This window comes from Vombatus ursinus, unplaced genomic scaffold (assembly GCF_900497805.2).
Source record: "Vombatus ursinus unplaced genomic scaffold, bare-nosed wombat genome assembly UNPS02014807.1, whole genome shotgun sequence".
NCBI lineage: Eukaryota > Metazoa > Chordata > Mammalia > Diprotodontia > Vombatidae > Vombatus > Vombatus ursinus.
Window position 1 is genome coordinate 59,533,786 of NW_020954585.1, and position 25,008 is coordinate 59,558,793.

Consider the following 25,008-nt stretch of genomic DNA (forward strand, 5'->3'; position numbering starts at 1 on the left):
CTATACAAATTTAGGACCAGTTCACTATTCATGCAGTGTCACTTCAAGATATGTGTACTGATGGATCAGCTCTATTGAGCTGTCTACCTACCTTCAGAACACAGCCTCATCAATGGACATTCTTCATCCACTTGGGTTTTCCTGAGGTGACAACTGACCAGTCCTTTGAGTGATTGTGGATTTAATTTAGGAGACTTTCCCACATTCCAATGTTCATATGATCAGCATACTGGCATCAGAAAATAGAATCATCTGGAGGACTTCACCATCTATATGGAAAACCTCTTCCATGTGATTTGATCATCCTCCTTAAGAGTGGGAAACACACCTTAACAATTATACTTATTTCTGCATTATTCCTCACTTGCTATTTATAATTAGAGGGCTGAACAAATTTATCTCTGTTCTATCTTTCAAGGAACCTTGTAGGACTTTAACCAATACACGAGATATCTTACTGAAGAAAAGCTTATGCATTACTGAATCCAATTCTTTTTCAGTCAACTAGTAACAAACAGAGTAGTTCCTTGTGTGTTCTACAACTCTCAGTCAGTTTTGTGATTATAAAAATGTAGCCTACTATACGATATACTTTGCAATATCCTACCTATTCGCTTATTCACATCTGTATTAATGATGCTGATACATGTATAAATTATTTTCATTAAGATTTCATGTAGATGAGAAAGTGGGCAGGTAGGATGTTTTCTTGATTGTTCCTCTCTGTCTTTTTAAAGTAGGAGCAGTAAGAGCTACAATATTTTCCCCCAAGTGCCTGGCAGCCTGCCTTCTTTGGGCAATATCGAGAATCAACTCTTCACTGCTCTTCGTATACCCTCATCTTGCTGCCCTCTGCTTTCTTTAATGCCATTTCTACTTCCTCATGCAGGATATCAGGGATTGTGCCTTCACTGTCATTGATGGAGAGAATAACTAATTTGTCATAATGAACAAATGATGATAGTTATGAATGAAAGAATGAAAATATATTTATTAGTGCTTACTATGTGCCAGGCATTGCGTTAACTGGGGGCGGGGGTGGGGGGTGGGAAGAAGGCACTACAAGTACAAGCAAGAAACTCTTTTCCCTCATTCTAATGGGGGAAGATAATACATAAAGGGAGAAGCGAATGATATCAAAGCTGCACAATTTGGGAAGTGATGAGGTGGACTGGTTCTAGACAAGATAAAATTTAAGCTTATCTAAAGCCTAAGGTGCCAAGGGCAGAGTCCATAATGGTGGAATGAGGATGAGGATGGCCAAATGCAGGTAACATGGTCTAAAAATGGCTGAAAAGTAACAAATCTTTTCCGTTTTTATCTGTTTGATGTGGTACTTTCAGTTTCCTCCCAAAATGCCCTCAGGATGATCTGAATTAACCGGGTTTTTCATATGTCCAAGCTTTTTTATAAAATTTTTTTTCTTATATCACTTCTCAATTTTTTCCTGACACAATACTACTTATGACCTTCTACCATCTTTCTTCATAAGTTTTCCATATGAGCTTATTTTCTAAACCTGTATTATCTTCAGCTGCCACTGCTAAGCATTTTTGTTCTCACTACTGTGATGACTGAATTAAATGTTAGGAAAATAGTTGCATCCTTAGGAAATGATGCTAGTCTATATAGCTGTCTACTCCATTTACTATTTTTCAGTATCAATTGCATAAAGGCTGGAATGGTTTTAATGACATTTCAGATCTTCTAATTTTTATTTTTTTTTAATAATTCAGTATTGATTTGATCTTTGCTCTAAAAAATTTAATCATCTAACTGTACAAAGATAATTGACTTGGAAATGACTCCCACATCTGAAAGTAGTTTTTTCAGATCCATTTAGATATAATCAGTTTCATTTCTTGTGGTGTTACTTGGTGCCCACCATGCCCTAATTCTTTTACTGAAGAGAATATTCGTGATACATAGCCATCTGGGGGTGTGTGTGTGTGTCTGTGTGTGTGTGTGTGTGTGTGTGTGTGTGTGTGTGTGTGTGTCGCCCATGTGTGTTTTCTCTGGTCTTTTGCTTCTTACACCCAAACCACATTTTCCCAAAATCTCTCATCATTCTTGCCTATAACTTCCTTTGCACTGAAGTCACTAAGTATTTAACATTGTTTTAACTTAAAGGGTCTTACTGAGTTCTTCATAGACTGTCTCTACCACTTCATGACCTACAACTGATATTAGGGTACAAGCATAATTATCTTCATAGTGGTTTTTTTTGGAACTGCTCTCACAAATACTATAATATGAAGTGACCATGTGTCTAATGAAATTGTATTCTTTATGGCAGCCTTTCCTAGGGCAGGGGGCAGAGAAAGAAGAAAGAAGGGGGAGGGGAAGGAAATGTACATGATAACTTTATTATATGTTTAAAAGGAATAACAAGTTGTACATAATAGATTTGCAGTTTTATGTGCAATCATCTTTTTTATTATACTACATTATGGAAATGTTTATTTTATTCCATAAATTTAAAATAAATTTTAAAAAAAGATATAAACAAAAACTGTCAACTCCTTTATTTGCTTTTCCATGAATTACCCATGAACCATTCTTCATAGACTTGCAGAATTTTAGAATTAAAAGGGATCATCAGAGGTTCAACTTGCACACAAAAGGAATCCCACTGTGACAAATGGTCATCCAGTCTCCACTTGGAGGCCTCCAAGGAGGGGCAACCCAGTAATTCCTGAGGCAACGCATCCCATTTGGGAGCAGCTCTAACCATTCAGAAGTTTTTCCTGACATTATGCCTGAATGTGCCTCTTCCCAACTTCCACCCATTGCTACTAGTTCCCTGAGTTTTCTATTTGTCCAAGTTAAACACCACCAATTCTTACAAATGACTTCCATATGACACAGACTCACAGAAGAAGACCCTTCACCAACCTGTTTGCCCTAACCTGGAAATTCTTTGCTTCACTAAAATGTAGTACCCTGAACACTATTCCAGATATGGCCTAACTAGGGCAGTTAAAGCTAAGCCTCTCAATAAAATTCAAGAACCCACTTATCTTCCATTTAGCTGCAATTTCCTTTTGCTTTCTGTCTTCATTTATAGCAAGAATGTCAATATTGAAGTGATTCAGTTATTCTAGTAGCATTTCTACTCATAGCACACTGGACCAGGATTTCCCATTTAACATACCAATCATGTTAAGTGAATGTTTACAAACTGTGATTGTTAGCACATTTATATGCATTTATAAAAAGTAATCATAAAAAGCATCCCTCCTTGCATCATAAAGTGATTGCTTAACCATACATACTTCTAGTCTCAGGATTCTGGGGGAAAGAAGGCAAAAGCTGGCAGCAGTTAACTCACACTGCTAACTATACAGGGCACTGCTACAGGCACTGCTAGTAGGTAACACACTTCATATTACTTCTAACTCTATATTAAAGTCCTAATCTATCTGCCTACCTCAAGTTCTGTAGCAACAACTTGACTGCCAGACATCTCCCACATGGAAAACACGTCAACATCTCAAAACCAAACTGGAATTCTTTCTCTACCCTAAACCTCCTCCAAATTTCCCTTATTTCTGTTGAGAATACCATTCTCAAAGTCAATTACATTTAACCGCTGAGTCATTTTGACCCTTCCCTCTCCCTCATCCACCAACCATATTCAATAAGTTGCCAAATACCATAAATTTAAACCCACAACACCTCTTGCATCTATTTTCTTTTCTCAATTCATAGGGCCAATACCTTCAGGCAGGCCCTCACCATCTCTCACTTGTGCTACTGTGATATCCTCTAGTTGATCTCTTTGCCTCCAAATCCTCCCATCTCTAATTTGTCCTGCTCTCAAAGCTGCCAAAATTAACTTCCTAAGGCCCAGGTCTGACAATGCCACTCCTGTACCAAAAAACCTTTAGCAGTTCCCTGCCTGTAATATAAAATAAAACTCATGAGATCCACAGAATTTCAACGGATATCGAAGCCCATCCTCAGCCCAGTATTTAAGAACCTCTATAATTCAGCTCCAACCTTCCTGTTGAGGCTTACTTCACTTTAAACCCCCTTTATGAACTCTATGTTCTATCCAAACTATACTATTAGCTGTTTCCTAAATCTAATATTCTACTTCCTTCACAGAAACTCTTCCTCTGTGTTTGTAATGTGCCTTTTCCCCTCATCTCTGCCTGTTCAGAAACACAGTACACTGAGAGCTAGATTTGGAATCAGAAAGACCTGGGCTTAAAACCTGCCTTAAAACCTGTATAATCATGGGAAAATCACTTAAGCTCTGTGAGAATCAGAATCCTCCTGGGGAAAATGGTCATAAAATCTGAGTTTTAACTCGGGGTTAATAACAGGTTTATTTTAAGTTTCAAATGAAGTAGAGGACATAAACCACTCTGCAAATGTTAAAAAGTTTATCTAAATGTCAGAAGTTATTGTCATCATTATCTAACTTCAAGATCATGATGACTGCACTTCAAGGTTCAGCAATGTCTCCTTTTTGAAGCCTTCCCTGGATTTCCCCCAAACTACCTTCCTCCTTTGTTTTGCATTTACTTACACGTATTTATAAGCCACATAAACAAAAACTCTTTGGGCGGAGCCTGAGATCAAAAAGCTTGGGAACCGCTGCAGTAGAAAATTGGTATGAAATGAATTGGATGCCTTAGGTGGGATCCAGGCTGTGGAGAGAAACTGAATGATAGGCTAAAGAGTTTGCATTTTGTTCTATAGGCAATGGGAAGTCACTGAAGATTTTGGAGCAGAGAAGGTAAAATGTCAAAAAACAGTATTTCAGGAAAATTAATCTGGGAACAATGTATAAGATCAGTTGAAGGGGAGAAGAGACTCTGGACTGGGAGAGCAGATAGAAGACTACTAATGCCTAGATTACTGCAAGTGATGCAGGCTTGGAAAAGGTAACAGAAATGGAAACAGAAAGAAAGAACATCTACCATATTGTGATTTCAGGTACCTAGACTATATGATAACAATAGTCCTCATTTCTTCCATGTTTTTAAGATCAAATATTAATTCTGAATGAAAAGTACAATCTATTTTAACTTTTGTCTAACCATTAAAGTTATTTCACTGATGTGCCTGTCAGTATGGCTATGACTGCAATGCCAAGGCATGGTTCCAAATTAGTCACCAGCTGCAATTTTAAAATATATTATCTCATTATTTTGCTCCAACATACCAGCTTCATCTTATTTTCTTAGCTTGTTCTTACGGTGTTGCCAAGAAAGGTCCAAGGACAGGTTAACAATGGAATGTATAAGTAGTTTGTAATTAGCAATTTGCACATTTCAGACTAGGGATTTTTGTCCAACTTTCCCTATTTTATAATACTTTTTCCCTTACGAATGAGATATTCAGCTAGACAGCTAGGAAGTAGGGGAAAATGATTAATAGCTAAAAGCCACTAGTAACCATTCCCTAGGTGGAAATCAACTAACTTTGATAAACTAAGGTTTGCATTTCTTTGTGCTTATCCTACAGATAGATGTCTACTAAATGTTCATTTTTTACTATGCAGTCTCCAGAGATGCTTTATTCCAACAAAATACTGTATTCATTCTTCAATCCACTCAATTTAGATGGATCTTTGTTTAGTTTGCAATTTTTTTTACTTATAAGAGCTGCTATAACTGCAACTTGTCCCCCAAAAAGTATTCCAAAAACACAGAATAACATACTATTCTATTAAAAACTCAGTATAGTATACTGAGACCAGCATTAATTTACATAACCCCTTCTCAAAGGCTCAAATTACTTCTTGTCCTTCTGCCTATAAATTACTAATACAAAAAATTATTTTGAGAATTAATTACACCAGCCTATGCAATCTGCATACTAGGCATGAAGGGTCTTCTTTTGTCAACGTATCATAGAATGAGTTTTCTGGGTAATTAAAATTTAACAATCCAAAAAATTCTAGACCTTCCCTAGTATCTTTCTTCTAGAAGTGGTTCCCTGAACTGAAGGAAGATATTTCCTTCTTTGAAATGATATATTTGACCATTATTAATAAGGACAGGATAAACAGTGGCAAAGAATTAGAAATTGAGGAGATGTCCATCAGTTGGGGAATGGCTGAGCAAGTTGTAATAATATGAATGCAATGGAATACTATTACAAGAAATAATGAGCAAGTGGACTTCAGAAAAACCTGGAAAGACTTGTATGGACTGATGCTGAGTGAAGTGAGCAGAACCAGGAGAACGTTGTACATAGTAACAGCCACGGTGTGCAATGACTAATTTTGATAGACTTAGCCCTTCTCACCAATGCAAGGATCTAAGATGTCTCCAAAAGTCTCATGATGGAAAATGCTATCCACATCCAAAGAAAAAGCTATGGAGTTTGAATACAGATCGAAACATACTATTTGCTCTTTTTTTCCCTTCTGTTTTGTTTTATTTCCTCTTTCTTGTGGTTCCCTCTATTGGTTCTAATTCTTCCTTACAACATGACTAATGTGAAAATGTTTAATAGAAATATATATGTATAGCCTATATCAGATTGCATGCCATCTTGGTAAGGGAGGGGAAGAAAAATTTTAAATTCAAAAGCTTATGGAAGTGACTGCTGATAAATCAAAATAAATTAATAAAAAAAAGAAATATAATGCAAAAAAATAAATAGAAATTATGAGCAGGCAGATTTCAGAAAAACCTGGAAAGACAAGAACTGATGATGAATAAAGTGAGCAGAACCAGGAGAACATTGTACACAGTAACAGCAACTTTGATATAGTTCTTCTCAGTAATACAACAATCTAAGACAATTCTAAAAGACTCATGATGGAAAATGCTATATACATTCAGAGAAAGAACTATGGAATCAGAATGCAGATCGAAGCATACCATTTTCTTTTTTGTTTGTTTTTTCTTTCTTTTGTTCTGATTCTTCTTTCACAACATGACTAATGTGGAAATATGTCTAATATGATTGTGCATGTACAGCCTATATCAGATTGCTTGCAGTCTTTGGAAGGAGGGGGAGGGGAGGGAGAAAAAAATCTGGAACTCAAAATCTTACAAAAGTGAATATTGGGAACTATCTTTACAGGTAATTGGAAAAAATAAAATACTATTAAGTGGGGGGAAAAAGAAATATCACCAACACCACCACTCCTACCACTACCACCACTTAGCATTTACATAGTGCCTATTATGTGCAGGCACTGTGCTGTACAAATATTATCTCATCTGATCCTCACAACAACCTTGTGAAATTGGTGCTGTTACTCTCTCCATTTTACACACAAAGAAACTGAGCCAAAGAGATTTTTTTTTAAGTGAACTTGACCAGGGTCGCTCAGGTAGCAAGTGTGTCTAATGCCAGATTTGAACTCAAGTCTTCATATAAATTCTCTTCTCAGTGAGTATGAAACAGAATGCTGACTATATGTTTTTCCTTGCATAACTAAATTCACATAGCCTTATTTTGAGGATTCATTCCCAAGTGTTTCAGAATTCTGGATATAATCCAGAGAAAACTTACTTCCTTTTTTACAATTATCTCAATTACATTATCCACAAAACTCTAACGACCTAAGGACTCTTTAACTCAAAAAACAAAGAAAAAAAATGGATACTCAACATTAGCAACACAATCAAAACTTAGGGGTTTGATGTATATATGTAGATGACCTATAAAATATCTGAACTGACCTTTCTATAAGATGTATTTTTTCTTATCCATTATACTAAAAGTAGTTACAGCAGTAATTACAACTAAATTATATAGGCTATTTCTAACAAAGATGGAAAAACTCCTTTGTGGAAATTGTGATAGAAATAATTTGAAGCTGTGTGTCAGTATGTCAAAACTTGCCTTTTACTAAATTCTCCCTTTAAAAGGATTTTGCAAGTTACAAGTCTCTGTTTAGTCTAACCCTAGAGCCCCAGTTTCACATACTCAAGTTTAATCAGTAGCTGATTCCCACTGGCTTCATTGAAACTTCCGTATAGTCCTTTATCTGGAACTGCTGAAAGCTTCTTCTGTACTCTGTGACCTAATATCCCACAGAACAATAGAAGTAGGTTTCCTTGACTAACTACTGCCCTAATATCACTAAGATACTGTGTACTTATAGGAGGGCCTTCAATATAGGAAAATACTCAATGTTTCAAAACAATTCAAAGTCTCTTCACTTTGTAAGAGGTCTGAGAATAGTGCAGATGTAAAAGAAATCTGCATACATAGACAAATCTTCCTAAGATAAGCAGAATCTAATGAAAACTGAGGCCGAGAAAAAATTGTTCAAAAATTGTTAACTTTACAACTGTCATGAAAACAATGAACTTTACTTTTTTCCTGAAGATCGCCAGGATGGGATTGCCCAAAAATGATGGACCTGTTAGAAATGTGGACTAGCAGCAAAAAAAAAAAAAAAAGACTTCAGATCACTGACTGCAAGAACATCTCCAAGAAGCTTAAAGGGAGAGCCAAGTAAGAGGGTTATGAAGCAAACTCCTTCAGACCTGGTGGGTAAGCCCAACCCACATATTTACCACAATCACACTATAACTGAATGATTTAAGCAGGAATTTGAATCAATAAGGTAAAATCAAGCTGTTGACTTTTCTGTGACTTACATTTATCTATGATTATTTTGTCATTTACAAATAGGAATGGTTAAAGATACCTGAAATTCAAAGGAAATTCTAAAGCCTGATTTTACCTGATTGTTTCAAATGACTTCTTTACCATATCTTTTTTACATAAAGGGGTAGTAACAAATAATAAAAGTGAATAATGAGAAGGCTCACCTAGGCTAGATAATACCTAATAGCTTTAAAATTATTGTAAATGTAAAAGAAATACTATGCTATTCTTCCTTCCTTTTCTCTACAAAAAGAGCAAAAGGAAAAAAGAAGCAATAAATAAGTCTATATACAGATCTCTAGATAAAAGTATAACTGTTCTTCCCAATTCCAATTTCATGACTCCCTTACTGTTCCCTTCACAAGGCTGAAAGGGACTTCCTCTTCACTTTCATGCATAAAATGTACTACCTCTCCCCGAAGAATCCTAATTTCCTTTAAAGATTAGCTCTTAAGGGCTACACTTGAGGACCAAGAGGGCCACATGTGACCATGAGGCCACAGGTTCCCCACCCCTGGATTAGACCACCTCTTAGATGAAGGCTCTCTAGTTTCTTTCCCTACCCCTGCTGCTGCCTTCCCTCCAAATTACCTTGTATTTATTTTGTAAATATTTGCATATTATAATATGTGTGTCATATCCTTGAGACCAGAGACTATTTCATTTTTGTTTCTGTAATCTCTGAACCCAGCACCATGGCTGGCATGTAGGGAATTAATGTTTGTAGGGAATGACTGATGTAATAAAAAAGATGGGTGTTTATCATTTTTACAATGCTTAATGGCTCTTACCAAGTGTACAAATTCATTGGGAAGTCTGCCTTACCTAGTGAGAAATAATAACATGCAAAGTTTTCTTCAAATTATTCTTCTTGGCCTAACTGAATTCAGTTTTGAATCATCTCAATTATCTGTCCAATCCAACAACACTTATTCAGGATCTTTGTACTCTAATATCTAGTACTGTGTCAGCCACATAAGACAACATGATTTATATTTTAAGTCTGTCATTTCCACAGAATTTTACCTAGATAACTATCATTTAAATTTGTCACTCATCTATTGAAACCCTCTAATAACAGAATTCAGTACGTCACAAGGTGAACATCTACTGGGAAAACTTTATTTTTACAAAAGTTGTCATGATAATCTAGACACCAATAAATTAGAAAAGATCTATTTAGTATTTATAGCTATAGCTTAATTTTTAATGTAAGAATCTAGGACCTTAGAAGTCGTTTTGTTTTATAATATTCAGGCAAAAGCTGATGTTTCATTTTATGTTTTATATGTAAGCATCCATTCGAATTTACAGACCTAAAGGGCAGTAACTGACATTTAGCATTCACAAATAGAGACTGTTTTTGTTATTTTAAGATTTGGGTTTTTTTTTTAAAAGATTTGTTTAAGGTTTTAAAATACAAGTCCCCAATAATCCTGAGAACTGACGATTGTACCTTCATCACTCTTTTTACAAGCAACCTTTATCATACCCTTCATTATTTATGTCAATCAATACATGGCATAGTCTTCCTAGGAGCTCCTTGTAGGCAATATAGCACCTTGTATATAGCAGGTACTCACACGTTTGTTGAATTGACTTCAAAATTACTTTTTTACATCTTTTTTCATTTTCTCCTCTTAGAGGATGTTCCATTAATCTGCTCTGGGCTAATTAAAAATTCACCTTTCTTTTTATCTACTAGATCAAAATTCTTCTTACAAGATAATTGGTTGAGGAAGCTGAAGGGTAATGGCTAGATAGCTGGCCTCAGAGCCAGGAAGACCTAGGTTCAAATTCTAGGAAAATTATTGGCTGTACCACCTTGGGCAAGTCTCAATCTCTCAGTGCTCTAAGCAATTCTTTAAGACTATCAATACCAAAAATGTCAGTAATCTATATTGAAAGAAGGATTTCCTCATCTGGTACTTCCCTCTAGCAATGAAATCACAAGTCCAATCTCTGTCCCTATAATTGGCGCAAATTACATTACCCAGTTCATTAATAAAGACTCTCAATTAAAAGACTCTCTTCGTACCAGGTTGGGTCAAATTCAGCGGTATTTGTCTCAAAATACTGTGAATTTTTCTCCAAAGCTTCTTGAATAATATATACATAACTTCAATGTGATCAATAAATGTTACTCATCCTACAAAGATTTTTTGCTTTCCAGTTTTTCTTCTTCCAAGAATCTGACTCTCGAAAATAATAAACCACAAGAAGCTCCCTAAGTAGTTAACATTGGTCTCTCCTATTTCAAACAAGCAACAACTCATAATGGCAAATTCATGTAGATTTGTTCAGAAAAAAAAAGGGGCTAAATGCAGAATATACTTTATTGGGCTAATGTACTCTTGGGGGAAAAATTGACAAATGTAGATTATAGAGGAAAAAGAAGGAAAAAAATAAATGACACTGCTAAGAAAACAAATTTAATCATCTTTAGACCAGATTCCTAATAACTGTACAAAGCAGTTTACTCTGATTACATGATTTCAACAAATAGGTAATTTACAGATGGAATTCCAAAATCATCATCTTCGTAGATTCATTTCGTAAGAAATTAAAAAAACAAAACAGAAGCCTAAAACATTTGCTTTTAAATTGTAAACAATTAAGTTTCAAGAAGCTATAGAAGAACTAGCACTCACTAATCACTTACAATGCAGTACGAAAAGGATTTTTAAATTCTTTCCTGCTACAAGAAGTGAAAATCCCGCAGCAGGCACGTAGGTGACAGCAGAAAAGGGGAAGCTCAGCTGCCGCGTCCAGATGAAGGCTCTGAAACCGCGGAAGCTAAATCGCCTTGCGGAGATGCGGGCTCCGGCGCCACGCACAACAGGTACGGGGCCGGGGCTGCGGCAGGGGTGGGGTTAGCCGGGTGCTCCCGTCCGCACATCCTTTGCACCTTCCCAACCCGACTTCCCTTCCCTCCCTCACCAGCTCGGCGAAGCTCCCCAGTCTCTCCCAAACCAAAGGTTCATTTCTTGGAGCTCTCCCTCCCTCCCCTCCCTCGGCCGCCCCCTCCCCCGCGATACGGGCTTTTCCCGGCCTCCTCCCCTTCATCCTCCCGAGACGTCGGGCTGATTTCGGCTCATCTCTCTCCTCCTCCTCCCCTTCACCCTAACAAAATCCCCGAAGCGGCACCCCAAATCCCAACCCGCTCTATACATCGCTTCCTTTTTTCTTCCTTCATCTAGCCGAAGGCCCCCCCCCCCCCGGCCCCCCCCCCGGCCCCCCCCAGGTCCCCCCCCCCGCCTCCTCCAGGACCTCCGCCGCGGTGTCCCCACCTCTTACCTGCACCTGTTTGCGGAAGTGGCGCGGCCCCGACGCCCGGCGGTGGCGGCAGCAGCAGCAGCAGCAGCAGCAGCAGCAGGAGCAGCGGCCGAGGCGGCGCCGGCCGGAGCGCGCCCGGCGGCCCCGGCATCTCCCCCGCACAAGTGGAGGCGGCGGCGGGCGAGGTCTCTGCGGCCGGAGCCGGCCGGCGCTGGATCCCGGCTCCCTGGGCCTGCGGGTCCGTCTACGTGCCGGCCCGTCGGTCGCTCCCTCCTTCTCGCTCTCCCCTATCTCCCTCCCTCGGCTGCTTCAGCGGCGCCCGCGCCGGCTCCTGAAGACAAATCGCTGCTCCCAAATCCCGGCCCGGCTCCTGGTCCGCCCCTGCCGCTCCAGCCCGGGAAACAGCATCTTTCCCGCTCGCGTCGTAGGGTCTGTAGGTCGATACTGCGGTTGCGGCTCCTACCGCCTCCGCCGCTGCCGCCTGCCTTTCAGCAGCCGCTGTCCGGAGCCCGGAGCCCCAGCAGCAGCAACGCTGCCGCCACCGCCACCGTCGCCATGATGGGCTACGTCACGTGACGCAGGCGGGAGCGAAATCCCGGGATTGATGGTTCAGGGAGCGAATCGAGGAGCAAGTCGGTCTCTCCTGGAGGCCCCGCCCACCTCCTTGGCGGCTTGGGGAGGAGGAGTGAGCAGCGAAGATCCTTCTGCAGCTGGAGGGAGGGTGGGGATGGAGAGAGGAGGTAGCAGTTATAGCGCCGCCTGCAGGCGCAAAGGTGCTGGAACAGTACCCGTGTGGAGAAATCTAGGCTGCATCCTCCCCACAGTCACGGATAAGAAGAAAGTCACCATATGCTCCAAATGTAATAGCAAATAAAATAAAAATAGCAGCACTTTTGTGATAACTAAAAATTGAAAACCAAGTAGATGCTCATCAATTAAGCAATGGCTATACCAATTATGGTACACAAATATAGTGGAATATTCCTGTGGTGTGAGAAATAATGTGTGTGATGAATACAAAGCATGTAAAGATGTACATGAATTGATGCAGAGTGAAGTTAACATGCAGAGTGAAGTAAACATAGCCTGGAAAACGATATACACAGTGACTACAATAATGTAAATGGAAAGAACAACTACACAAACAAAAGTAATGTAACAAAATTATAAAGCTCCAGGAACTCTCCTGAAGACATACGAGAAGATACCCCCGACCTACCCTTTCGTGGAGGTGGGAGGTCCACAGGTGTTACACATTGCACGTGTTTTCAGATATTTTCCAATGAGTCCATCAGGTGTGCTGATTTTTTTTTCTCTAAAAAATACTATTTGTCATATGGAATGGTTCTCTGGGAGTGGGACAGGGAGAGATACATGGGACATAACTATGGTAATGTAAGAAGCAAAATATTAAGAAAAACATTAAGAAAAAAGAAATCTAGGATGCTTGTAGCTTCCTATTGGATGTCACACCATCACTACACAACCAAAACTGAATTCAGTTCAACCAAGTCAACAAACATTTTTTTTAAGCAACTCCTATATTCAAACCAACAGCTAGGTAGCACAGTAGAGAGAGCACTAGATTTGGAATCAGGAAGACAACTTCATGAGTTCAAATCCAGCCTCAGATACTTACTAGCTGTGTGGCTCTGGGCAAGCCACTTTAACCCTATTGGCCTCAGTTTCCTCATCTGTAAAATGAGCAGGAGAAGGAAATAGCAAACTATTCCAGTATCCTTACCAAGAAAAATCCAAATGGGGTCACAAAGAGTTGGACAGGACTGAAACAACTCAACAACAAATATGCCAAGCACTATGCTAAAAAGTGCAGTGAAAAGAGATTGGGATTAGGGAGGCCTGAGTTCTAGTTCTCAGTTCTCTCACTAATTAACTGCAATCACAGGCTCATAGATCTAGAACTAGATATAACTTTGATCAAGTCCTCAGAGTCACAGAGGCATGTACCATTTAAGCCAGCTTATTTCTATTCCCCACACAGCATAGCACATTTCCTTTCTCCAGATTTTTGAACCGATGTCCCCCATGACTGGAATAGACTTCCTCCTCACCTTTTAGAATCTCTAATCACCTTAAAATTCATTTCAAGCTCTAATAGGAGGGATTTTCTGATTCACCCAGCTGTTAATAACTCCTTCCTAAAATCACCTTGTCTTTATTTTGTGAATACTTATATGTGTACGTATTTTTCTTCCCTTTTAGAATGTAATCTCCTTGAGAGCAGGGACTGCTTTGTTTTAATTTTAATTAAAAAAAAAAGTTAAAGACTGCTTCATTTTAATATACCTAGCACCTAATGTATGAACTTTCTTCATTTTTTTTTAGCTAGGCAATGGGGTTAAGTGACTTCCCTAGGGTCACACAGCTAGTAAGTGCTATGTGTCTGAAGTCACATTTGAACTCAGGTTCTCCTGAATCCAGGGCGGGTGCTCTATCTAGGCCACCTAGCTGCCCCTGACTAACTGATAGGTTGAAAAGATCTTAGAACATAAGGCCAGGTCCCCTTCTCTTTGGCCTCAATTTTCTCCTCCATAGCTCTAACATCCTATGATTGTTATTTATCATTTCCTCCCAAAACAAATCCTCTTTATGATTTACCTATACTTATCAATAGTTCTGTCATTCCCTACATCACTCATACTTGAAAACTTAATGTTATTTTTTACTTTTCCCTCTCTATTAGTCCAGATTCAAATACCTGCTCTGCCACTTACTATTTATGTGAAATTAAGCAAGTTCTCTAACCCTTCTAGGTCTCAGTTTCCTCATTTATAAAGTTAAAAGTTCTAACTAGTGGACACCTTCCAGCTTTAAATCTATCTGTAAAATGATATGTGACAGGGGTAGCTAGGTGGCACAATGGATAGAGGATCAGTCCTGGAGTCTGGAGACCTTGAGTTCAAATCCAGCCTCAGATACCTTGGGCAAGTCACTTAAAACTGATTGCTTCCCCCGCAAAAAGTTTTATGCAATGATATCCAATCATAATATACAATTAATGACCAAGTCCCATAAAGTTTTCCTTTGTAAAGTCTTCTAAATTCCTGCCATCTTTTTCATGACCACTACCACCATCCTCATAACATCATACTACCATCACCCCAGTGACTTCATAACTGACCACTGTGCCTCCAGCCTATGCCCAACTAATATATCACTGCCAGTTTATAAAACACTGGTTTTATTATGTCACTCCTGTACTAAAAATCCTTCAAGAGATCCCTATTAATTGATTTGAAGGTATGGTTTCATTTGTGTGAGGAAGTCCTGGTTTGGAAGCTCCCTCCATTGATTCAAACAGATCAAGAACTCATCTGTAACATACAGTCTTAGAAACTTGGAACACTGAGACAGTGAGTGATTTACTTTTACAATAGTCACACAGTTAGTTTTGTGTCAGAGGCAGAACTTAGACCCAAGTCTTCCTGACTGCAAGGCCAGCTCCCCCTTTCCTATGGGACAAAGTCCAAACTCCTTAGCTTGACTCCCTGTAGTCTGTTTCTAATATACTTTTCCAACTTTATTTTTCACTCTTCTCCTATTATTCTCTGTTCCAGCTACTCATTATCCTAGAAGAGATCACATACATTTCTATTTTCCAGATTTTCCCCATGTCTTCTTGATGCTTACTCTCTTTTCTTCCCACTTCCAGGAACTGTCTTTCAAGACTTGATCAAGTTTCACCTCCTCCAGGAAAGTCTTTCCTAACTACTACAGTTAACAGTGTTCTCTCCCTCCCTAATTTCATTTGAGACTTAACCACAACCCTATGATATGAGACAATAAGTATGATTATCCCCACTTTAGAGATGAGAAAACTTAGACTCAGAAAAGTTAAGGGACATGTCCAGGGTCATAGTTAATAAGCACCAAAAATAGGATTTGAACCTAACTCTACCTGATAAGGATTTATCATTTATTCATAAATAATAGTGTTTATTTGGCAAAAGTTTGACTTTTTTTGATTGTGTTCTCATCTTCTATTGTTACTAATTCATTTTGTTATGTAACTGTTCATGTTTGTGGCTGTTATGAATCCTTTGGGGGCAGGGACTGGGCATTATATGCTATATTGCCCCACTGTATCTAATGGTATGCTTTGTTCATAGCAGGTACTCAATAAATAACCAACAAATGACAAACTAACAAAAATTAAAGGATCGTTAGATGTACAGAGCCTAAGAATTTATGATTTTGTGTGGAATTATTTGTGTGGGGAAAACAAAAGTTTAATGGGACAGGAAAACCATCCTGTCACTTCACTCAATTAGGGAAAACTTCATGGGTTTATTTTAACTTTTAAGTTTGAAGGAGAAAGAAAGTACTAAACTGCAGACTACTTGATGATGGCCAAATCAAGTCAACAAGTATTTATAAAGCACTTACTATGGGCCAGGTATTGTGCCAAGCACTGGGAGTAGAAATACAAGCAAAAAGAAAGTTCTTCTCTTCAAGGGCTTACATTCTAATGGAGAAAACAATGTGTGAAAGCCTGATGGGGGTACGGTAAAGGTACTGGGATGGGGGCATGGTAGAGAAAGTTCTGAAAATGGTGTGGAGCCTGGAGAAGAATGAAGACTTGGCTTCCCTGAGAGCTTTTCTTTTCCCTTCTTTCTTATTTATATGTATGTATTAATGGCTTTGTTTAAAATGGAGGTTCTGGGAAGAATCAGCCAATCAGAGGAAGGGGCGGCAGGGGAAATCCAGAGGTGAAGTTGAGGAGGCTGCAGGGGTATGGTAGAGAAGATTCAAAGGAATGAAGCCTGATGAGAAAATGTATTGATATCAGTGTTTGCAGAAAGTCCTTTCATTATTAGCTCTCTGTCTCTCTTTTGTTTGTTTGTTTTTTGATGGAGAAAGAAAGCACTAAATTGTCAGACAGAAACAGTCCTAAGGCAAGTTACCATCTGCCTATTCTATTTTTATTGTTTGTCCTTTGATTTTGAAGAGGACCAATGACATCATGGGATGATGTCTTGACTTGCGAATGATTTGGATTTGTGAGGCAGAGTTGCACAAAGGCGTCAGCCTCATTATCTCTTCCAGATTCATTGAAGTCCAATGGCAGGACAAAAGTCAAGACAACCAGTGGTGGCCAGGATGCAGTGGGAGACCTTGGCTTCTACAGTGTCTGATCAAGCTCTAAGAGCTCCACAGCACCTGCTTTCAGCCCACTTCATGGTCATTGGTATTGTTCTCACCCTCCCCCCCCCATTCCACTAGGGGAAGTCCTTATATGCTTGGGGTAGACATCCCTCAACTCATCGATGGGTTTGAGGCCTGTAGGTTACCTTCAACCTGGTTTAGCATCTGTGCCAAGAAGGTTTACCGGGGTGTGGTCACTGTGTATGTCACAGTTTCTTGGAGGCACACGTGAGAGTTGGGTGAATCAGATAGACTCCAGAGTTGGATGAGCAGCCCTGAAAAGGGCTCAGCAAGCCCTCATACCAGAGGCAATAGTCCTCCTGGTACATCTCATACTTTTTTTGAGACTCGGTCTCCTCATCTTGCCCAAGCAAGTCTCTTCCTCTCTGCTCATCATGGGAGCTTTCACATGCTCCACTTCCAACGTGGACTGGTTAGCACATGCCTAGGCTACTGGGTGGTCCTTCATGATACTTTAGCCCAGTGCAACTCAGAACTCCTAAGCTCAAGGAGATCCACCAGCTTCAGCCACCTTTGTAGCAAAGTATAACTAAAGTGCCACCACGCCAAGCTCCATTGTTCTTTAATATTTAATGTCCTTTGGACTACTGTTCAATCAAATCACAGGTCTATCCAGAAGGAAAAAAAAAAAACCATAGATTTAGAGTAGGAAGAGACCTTGGGGACCAATCCCCTCATTTTACAGATGAGGAAACTAAGGTGCAGAGGAGTTAAGCAGCTTGCCCAGGATCACAGAGTTAGTTTGTGTCAAAGGAAGAATCTGAATCCAGCTGGGCCTTCCTGATTCCAAGCCCAGCACCTGATCCACCGTACCACATTGCCTCTATTATTATTGTTGTTAGTAATAATTATAGTTAAGTGCCAAAGGTGTATTAGGAAATAAACAAAGTGCAAAAATAATCGCTCCCTTCAGAGTTCATAGTCACCTCAGAGATGGAAAATCTTATTTTCACTTCACACTAGAAGAAAGAGTTCGAATTCTTTATCAGGTGGCCAACGATACCCCCTTTCTAGTACCTTTCCCCATTGCCACGCTCATTTCTATTCCCCTCTCCAAGATTTCCAAAAGGAGATCTTTTTTTAAATGAAAAAACAAAAACAAAAACAAAAACCTTCTCATTCCCAGCCCCAAGGAGGTGGGCCACATGGAATTTAATAAAGCCTGTCATGTAAACTCCTAAAGATTAAAAGTGGTATGATCACACAATGTCTAGCCTCCATTTTTAGGTGCTTTTCAGTTTTCTCTGCATGTTCATTTCATCTTATTGACTTTCCCACTTCCAGTCATCTGTTTTGTCACTGGACCTCTGAGCTGTTGAACTTCTTCCACCCAGATTGTTGCTAGTCTAACCACCATTTATCTATTTTGTTGTTCACAACCTGTGGTTTCATTGGCATGGTGAACTCCCTGTGAAGAAACTCACACGTAGATGAGTAACTCATAGTTTCAGAGTTCCTGGGACACTGAGAGGCTTGTTCAATCATACAGCTACTATGTTAGAAGTAGGATTTGAATCTAGGTCTTCGCAACTCCAAAGGCTACCTTCTTTAACCATCACATCATCTGCCTCTCCTATCAAAGAGGACCCTAGGGGCAGCTAGGTGGTGCAGTGAATAGAGCTCTGGCCCTGGAGTGGGGAAGACCTGAGTTCAAATCCAGCCTCAGGCACTTAACACTTACTAGCTGTGTGACCCTGGGCAAGTTACTTAACCCTGATCGCCTCACCAAAAAAAAAAAAAAAAAAAAAAAAAAAAAAGAGGACCCTAACAAAGGCCTGGCTTCTTGCTAATTTTACCAGTCAAGAACTAAAATTCTCTTTTACATTCTTCTTTCTTCGGGCTTATGCAAAGGCAGTAAATCGTCTAAAAATCATTTGCGGGCTACTCATCTTTCTGCTGAGCCAAATAAAACTAGGTATCTATACCTTATTTGTAATGGAACACAGCTATGTAATATTTGTGTTTTCCATCTGAAAAGAATTTAGTATGATGTGAACATTTTTATTGCTGTCTACTGCTTTTCCCCAGAAGTAATAATGCTAAGGGATAATTCATAGCAGCTTGCATTTGACTCCTAAATTGCTGTCCTCCTAGGAGCCACAGACAGAGCTTTTCACATATTAACTAATAAATAAATATTTGTTGGTTGATTTACCAACAAAAAGGGTTCACCCTCTCCTCATAAAGCTTTTGGCTGCACCAAAAGCAGAAATGATACCTGAATTCCATTCTGCACAGTGAAGAATAGGAATCTGAGGGACTGAGGGACCATTGAATTTGAGGACCTAAAAACTTTGGGGAACTCAGGTTAGCTGGAGGGATCAGAAAACTCTCCTACTCCACACCCCTCCCCCCTCCCCAAACAGCATAATTCTTTTTATTTGTAGCCACTTTCTTTTCTATAGGCTTCCTGGAAGAGGGCTAGAGATGGGGGGGTTTGGAGGAAAACTCTTTTCATGAACTGCCAAGCAATACAAAGGCAGTCCCAAGAATAATACCCTTCCACGAATTCAGAGAAACTTCTTGAACCCTGGGAGGTTCGAATTAGTAACTAATTAGCAGTATTTCCCTAGCTAAGGCTCTTCAGGGGACCAAGGAAAGACATTCCTCTGTAATCTACCTCACTGTGATTTTCAGTTATCTATCAGACTTCCTAGTCCCAGGCAACATTGTGTAGCAGGTGATTTTTTTCCTTTGATAACTTCATCCTCTCATTTCTGTACTCCTATGACATCTCCCAGTGCCCTAGTGCCCTTTTGCCCTTGTCCTGCAGAATTCAACTCCAGGCTTACAATTGTCTGTCCAGAAACTTTTTTGGTAGCATTCTACCTGGTCCACCCTTCCTAGAAGCGTCCCTGCTCCAAAATTACCTCTTCCCGCACTGGATTTGAAGTTAGAAGACCTTGATTTATGTTTTAGTTTTACCAGTTATTACCTGTATGGCAATATGAAGAAATTTCACCTCTCTGGGTTTCTAATAATTCATCTATAAAATAGGGGGTTGGACTAGATTGATCTCCAAGGCTGCTTCCAATTGTATGATCCTAGGATCCCCTACCTCAGCTTCCTCCTCCCCCCAGAAAAATTTCCATTGCCTGTTGGTTGGTTGAACTGGTATCTGCTTAGTAAGTGTTAGTAAGAATAGAATTCCTGTTGAACTAGTTCATCACAAGGTGTGAGTGACTACTAGGTTTAATGCTAAAACGGAGTAGTTTCCTTTTAAAAGAGAAATGGGGGGGGTTAACCCACAAATAATCTCTAATTGGTTGGCTGTGGGTGGAGACCTTTTTGAGCAGGGTCTAGGATCTTTCTGGTTGTTCCTTACTAACTCAGAGTTATAACCTATAATCCTCCTGCCTGCCTCTCCCCCTCCCTCCACTACTTCTCGGTGGAAAACAGTATTCAGCTGCTTTGCATCTTCTGAAAGGTTGCTGACTGAGACTTGAATTATAATATTATCTATAGCACAATGGATAATATGGGAATTCCTATAACTGCAGGTTTAAAAAAAAAAGAAAAAGAAAACTGAGGCCCAGAAAAGTGATGTGATTTGCCCAAGATTTCACAGGTAATAACACAGAGTTTGGGATTTGAGCCCAGACCCACAGATTTTAGAATGAAGCTAATGACTTTGCGCAACTCTGCCTCACTTAAATCCGATTCATGCTCAAGTCCAGACATTACCCTCCTGGTGTCACTGGTCCTTTTTGGAAGCAAAGGATGAAGAACAGTAATAGATTCCAAACCCAGTGTTCTTTCTGCTGAACTTGCCACCTCTGTGCTTCTATTTGAGCAGTTAGGTGGTGCAATAGCTAGAATGTTGGGCCTGAAGTCAGGAAGACTCACCTTCCTGCGTTCAAATCTGACCCCCGATACTAGCTATGTGACTCTGGTCAAGTCACTTAATCCTGGTGCCTCAGTTTCCTTATCTGTAAAATGAACTGGAGAAGGAAATGGCAAACCACCCCTGGTATTTCCACCAAGAACCCCCCAAATGGGATCACAAAGAGTTGGATGCAAATGAAAACGACTGAACGACAACAAATGCTTCCATTCAGTGATTTTATGTGAGTTAGCTCCCTGATCAGGTGTGACTGCTCCGGCAAAGTGTTGACTTTTGTCCCTAGCAAATAAATTGGAAGATGACAAGGGTAGAATCATCTCATCTACTAATCATTTTACAACCTCAAGTGACGAGTCCCATTCCACAAACTAGAAATGGGCAGAGAGAGAAATCTTCGTGCAGGTTGTAGTATATCGGGTGAAGGCTGGGAACAAGCCCCAAAGTGCCATTATGCAACACGATGGGTGATTCATTTAAGCGGGGTGTGGGCCACGCTGGAGTTAAATAGTGTGTCAGGGACCAATCAGACCTCACCTGCCTCAGTCATACAGGCCAGCCCAGGAGCTTCCTCAAACTCTGGAACCTTAAATGTCCGCTGCTGAGAAAGGTGAAACTTCACTCGGCCAGATCCAAAGTTACAGCCCTCAGTCACATTGTCCTTTACCCTCAGCCCTGCTGAGGAAAAGAAGTCAAAGTATGTGACCTATTCCAGTACCTGGAAACCACACCCTTAAGAAAAGAATGTGACTGATTTCCTTTTGAGTGAATAAAAGATAAGACAAAAGAAAGACCGGGTGATGGAGAGAGACAGAAAAACAACAGAGACAGGGAGGGAAAGAAAGACTTTTTTCTATTTTATGTCCATTCAGAGGCCTTAGATGCTTTAGGAACGGACCGGTCCTTTTGGATCTCAGGCCAGGTCCTATTTAGAAACAGGAGAATGCACTATATCAGTGGTGGCAAACTCAAATAGAAATGAGGAGGGTCAATAAACAGTACATAAATATCCTTTCGACCTGCATGTTGATTCAGTTTTAAAACATAATATTATCTTTCTCTTATTGTATTTTTATTTATTTTGTTAAACATTTTCCAATTGTATTTTAATCTGGTTCTAGCCACACTCAGGAGGGTTTTAGGCCACATGGACCCCTGGGGCCAGGTGTCTGCCATTTCTGAACTAGATGACTTCAGAAGGTCTCCCTGACTAGCTAGAAATAAAGTAAAGTAGAACTTCCATGACATGTATTTCCACCTTTCCTTATTTATGTTTTTATTTAATGTATATTTCTAATATCTCTGTCTTCATCATTAGGGTCTTAGATTGTTCTAAATTCCAAACCATTAGGAAGGAGCCCTAAAGTTTTGGTGCCTAGAGATCAAAGGTTCTTAAATTTTGAGTTGGAAGGGACTTTGGAGTTTATTTAATACAACCCTTCCATTTTACAGGTGAGGAGATTCATTCTTATAAACCTTAAGTGATTTATTTAAGGCCACACAGGTAGCAAATAGCAGAACTAGAATTTGAACCCAGATACTTTGGACTACACAAGCAGCTAGGTGGCACAGTGGAATAGGGCCTGGAATCAGGAAGACTTATCTCTTTTTTTTTTTTGGCTAGGCAATGGGGTTAAGGGACTTGACCAAGGTCACACAACTAGTAAAGGGCAATGTGACTGAGGGCAGATTTGAAGTCAGGTCCTCGTGACTCCAGGGCAGGTGCTCTATCTATTTCGCCACCTAGCTGCCCCAAGATTCATCTTGATAAGTTAAAATCTGGCTCCAGACACTTACTAGTTGTGTAACCCTGGCAAGTCACTTAACCCTGTTTGCTTCAGTTTCCTCTTCTGTAAAATGAGCTGGAGAAGGAAATGGCAAACCACTCCAGTATCTTTGCCAAGAAAATCCCAAATGGGGTCATGAAGAGTCAGACACAACTAAACAATAACAACAAACTTTGGACTCCAAATCAGACACTCTTTTCATGTACTACTGAAGATGCTTGACAATATTACTTTCTTTGTACAGAAAGTAATAAGACTCTTTATACAGAGTCTAACAATATGTGATACTAATATAGGTATTTAATTGAGACATCTAACATAACAGATCAATAAGATGGAGTGCCTTTGTTTCAGGTTTTGAAGCAACCCATCTTCTACTTTTATCCTTTGCAATCCTCTTACGCAGAAAATGATTTAAAGCAGTTCCAGCATTCTGAGACAAGGCAAGTTGGAGAGTGTGGTTCCTTCTCTCTTTTATATTGCGTTCTTATATATTGAAAACTTGTTGCCGCCTGTGCCAAAAATAAACAAGAGATTGTTTTGGGCATGATGGAACACACCTATAACCCTAGCTGCTGAGCAAGCTGAGACTGATGGATCACTTGAGTTTGGAAGTTCTATGCTATATGATCTGGTGACCACACTGTTTGGCACCAGTACGGTGAACCCTCCAGGATGCCTAATGAAGGGCAAACCTGTCCATGTCACAGATGGTTAGAGCTTTCCATGCTTCTCCAGTAGCGAGATCAGATCTGGGAATGGTGGCTATATTCTCCTCTGGAGTAATAAAAGGGGAGCTTGGCTCAAAAATGAAAAAAGTTTGGAACTGTACCATCTTCTGGTTATATGCATCTTACATTGCACAAAGTTTTAAACACAAGTGGCAGTTTTTCTTCTACAGCATGGCAAAAGTGGAGTTGAAGTGAGTGCATGAAGAGTAAGAATGTAACTTCCCTTTCTTTTTTTTCAGTCACAAATACACAATTTTCTACATTTAATAGACAACTGAAGAGAGCTTTTTTATGGAAGGTGTAAACTTTGACAATCAAGTTGAAGTTTTGGTACAAGGTGAGTGATGCTGCCCTCCTTTCCTCCCAGTTCCTTCTTTAGGAATGTAAAATAGTGGGCAACACTTATTTACCCATGTTCCTCATGACTTTGTTTTTAAGGGACTTTGAAGCTCATGGACCCTCTGGATCTGGGTTTGGAACTACAAGGAACCAGAAAGGCTCAGGGCTTGTCTCCCAGTTACACAAGTAGAAAGTGGCACAGCTAGGATTTTAATCCAGATCATACTTGAATAATAATAATAGCTAACATTTATATAGCACTTACTGTATTTCAGGTGCTGTACTAAGTGCTTTACAATTATTATCTCATTTGTTCCTTAAAACAACTCTGGGAAGTAGGTGCTATTACCTATCCCCAATTCACAGATAAAGAAATGGAGGCAAACAAGGGTTAAGTGATTTGCCTAGGGTCAGCTAGTAAGTACCTGAGAACAGATTTGAACTCAGGTCTTCTTGACTCCAAGTCCAGTGTTCTATCCACTGTACCATTTACCAATTAAATGATCAACTACAGATGGGGTTGAGCTGCTAAATGCTTAACAAGTAGCTCTCCGAAAATGAAATATATACAGAATACACTTTTGTTTAATTTACATTATTAACATTTTCTTTATCACTTTCTTAAGTCTAGACAATCAACAAAATGATAAACCAATCCTTAATTGTCGTTAGGTCATTTTCCAGTTGTGTCCAGCTCTTCCTGACCCCACATCCCTTAAAGGATGTTAAGGAATCTTTCTGAAGTTATAGAAGAAAGGCTCTTCTCACTAGATTTCTCTTGATTCAACTCCAAGCACAAGAAGAGATGCCCAAAGGATGATGTAATAGAAGTTTTCAAATACATAAAGTATGATAGTCTCCATTTCTATGGAAATGAAACAAATTCTTGAATTTTAGCATGAGGAATTTATACTATACACCAGGGATAATTTCCTGACCCTGAGAGTTGTCAGACATGAAAGAGTGAATGGGAGAGAAGAGGGTGTGCCATCTCCTCTGTACATCTGTTACCTAGCACAGCATTCTGTACAAAATCCACATGAAATAAATATTTATTGAGTTTGTTAAATTTTTAAAAATAGGTCTATATTACTGGGTACAGTTTTTCATATTGGGATCCTCAGAGTCATAGGTAGGAAGGACCTCATATGTATTACCTTATATGTATTTATCTGCTAACATGTCCCTCTCTCCTGAAGAATGTAAGCTCCATGAGGGCAAGGGATAGTCTACATTTTGTAGACCATAAGCCCAG

The 25,008-nt window shown here is 39.6% G+C and overlaps 1 protein-coding gene across 1 annotated transcript in view; it reads right to left on the reverse strand.

Annotated features, from left to right (window-relative positions):
- Positions 1-12,019, reverse strand: part of LOC114052271 (serine/threonine-protein kinase LMTK2-like) — a 108,018-nt gene extending 95,999 nt beyond the window's left edge. Inside the window, exon 1 of the mRNA XM_027874809.1 lies at positions 11,890-12,019. Coding sequence (XP_027730610.1) covers positions 11,890-12,019 — 130 coding nt within the window. The remainder of the gene's footprint in view (positions 1-11,889) is intronic.
- Positions 12,020-25,008: the final 12,989 nt, after the last annotated feature.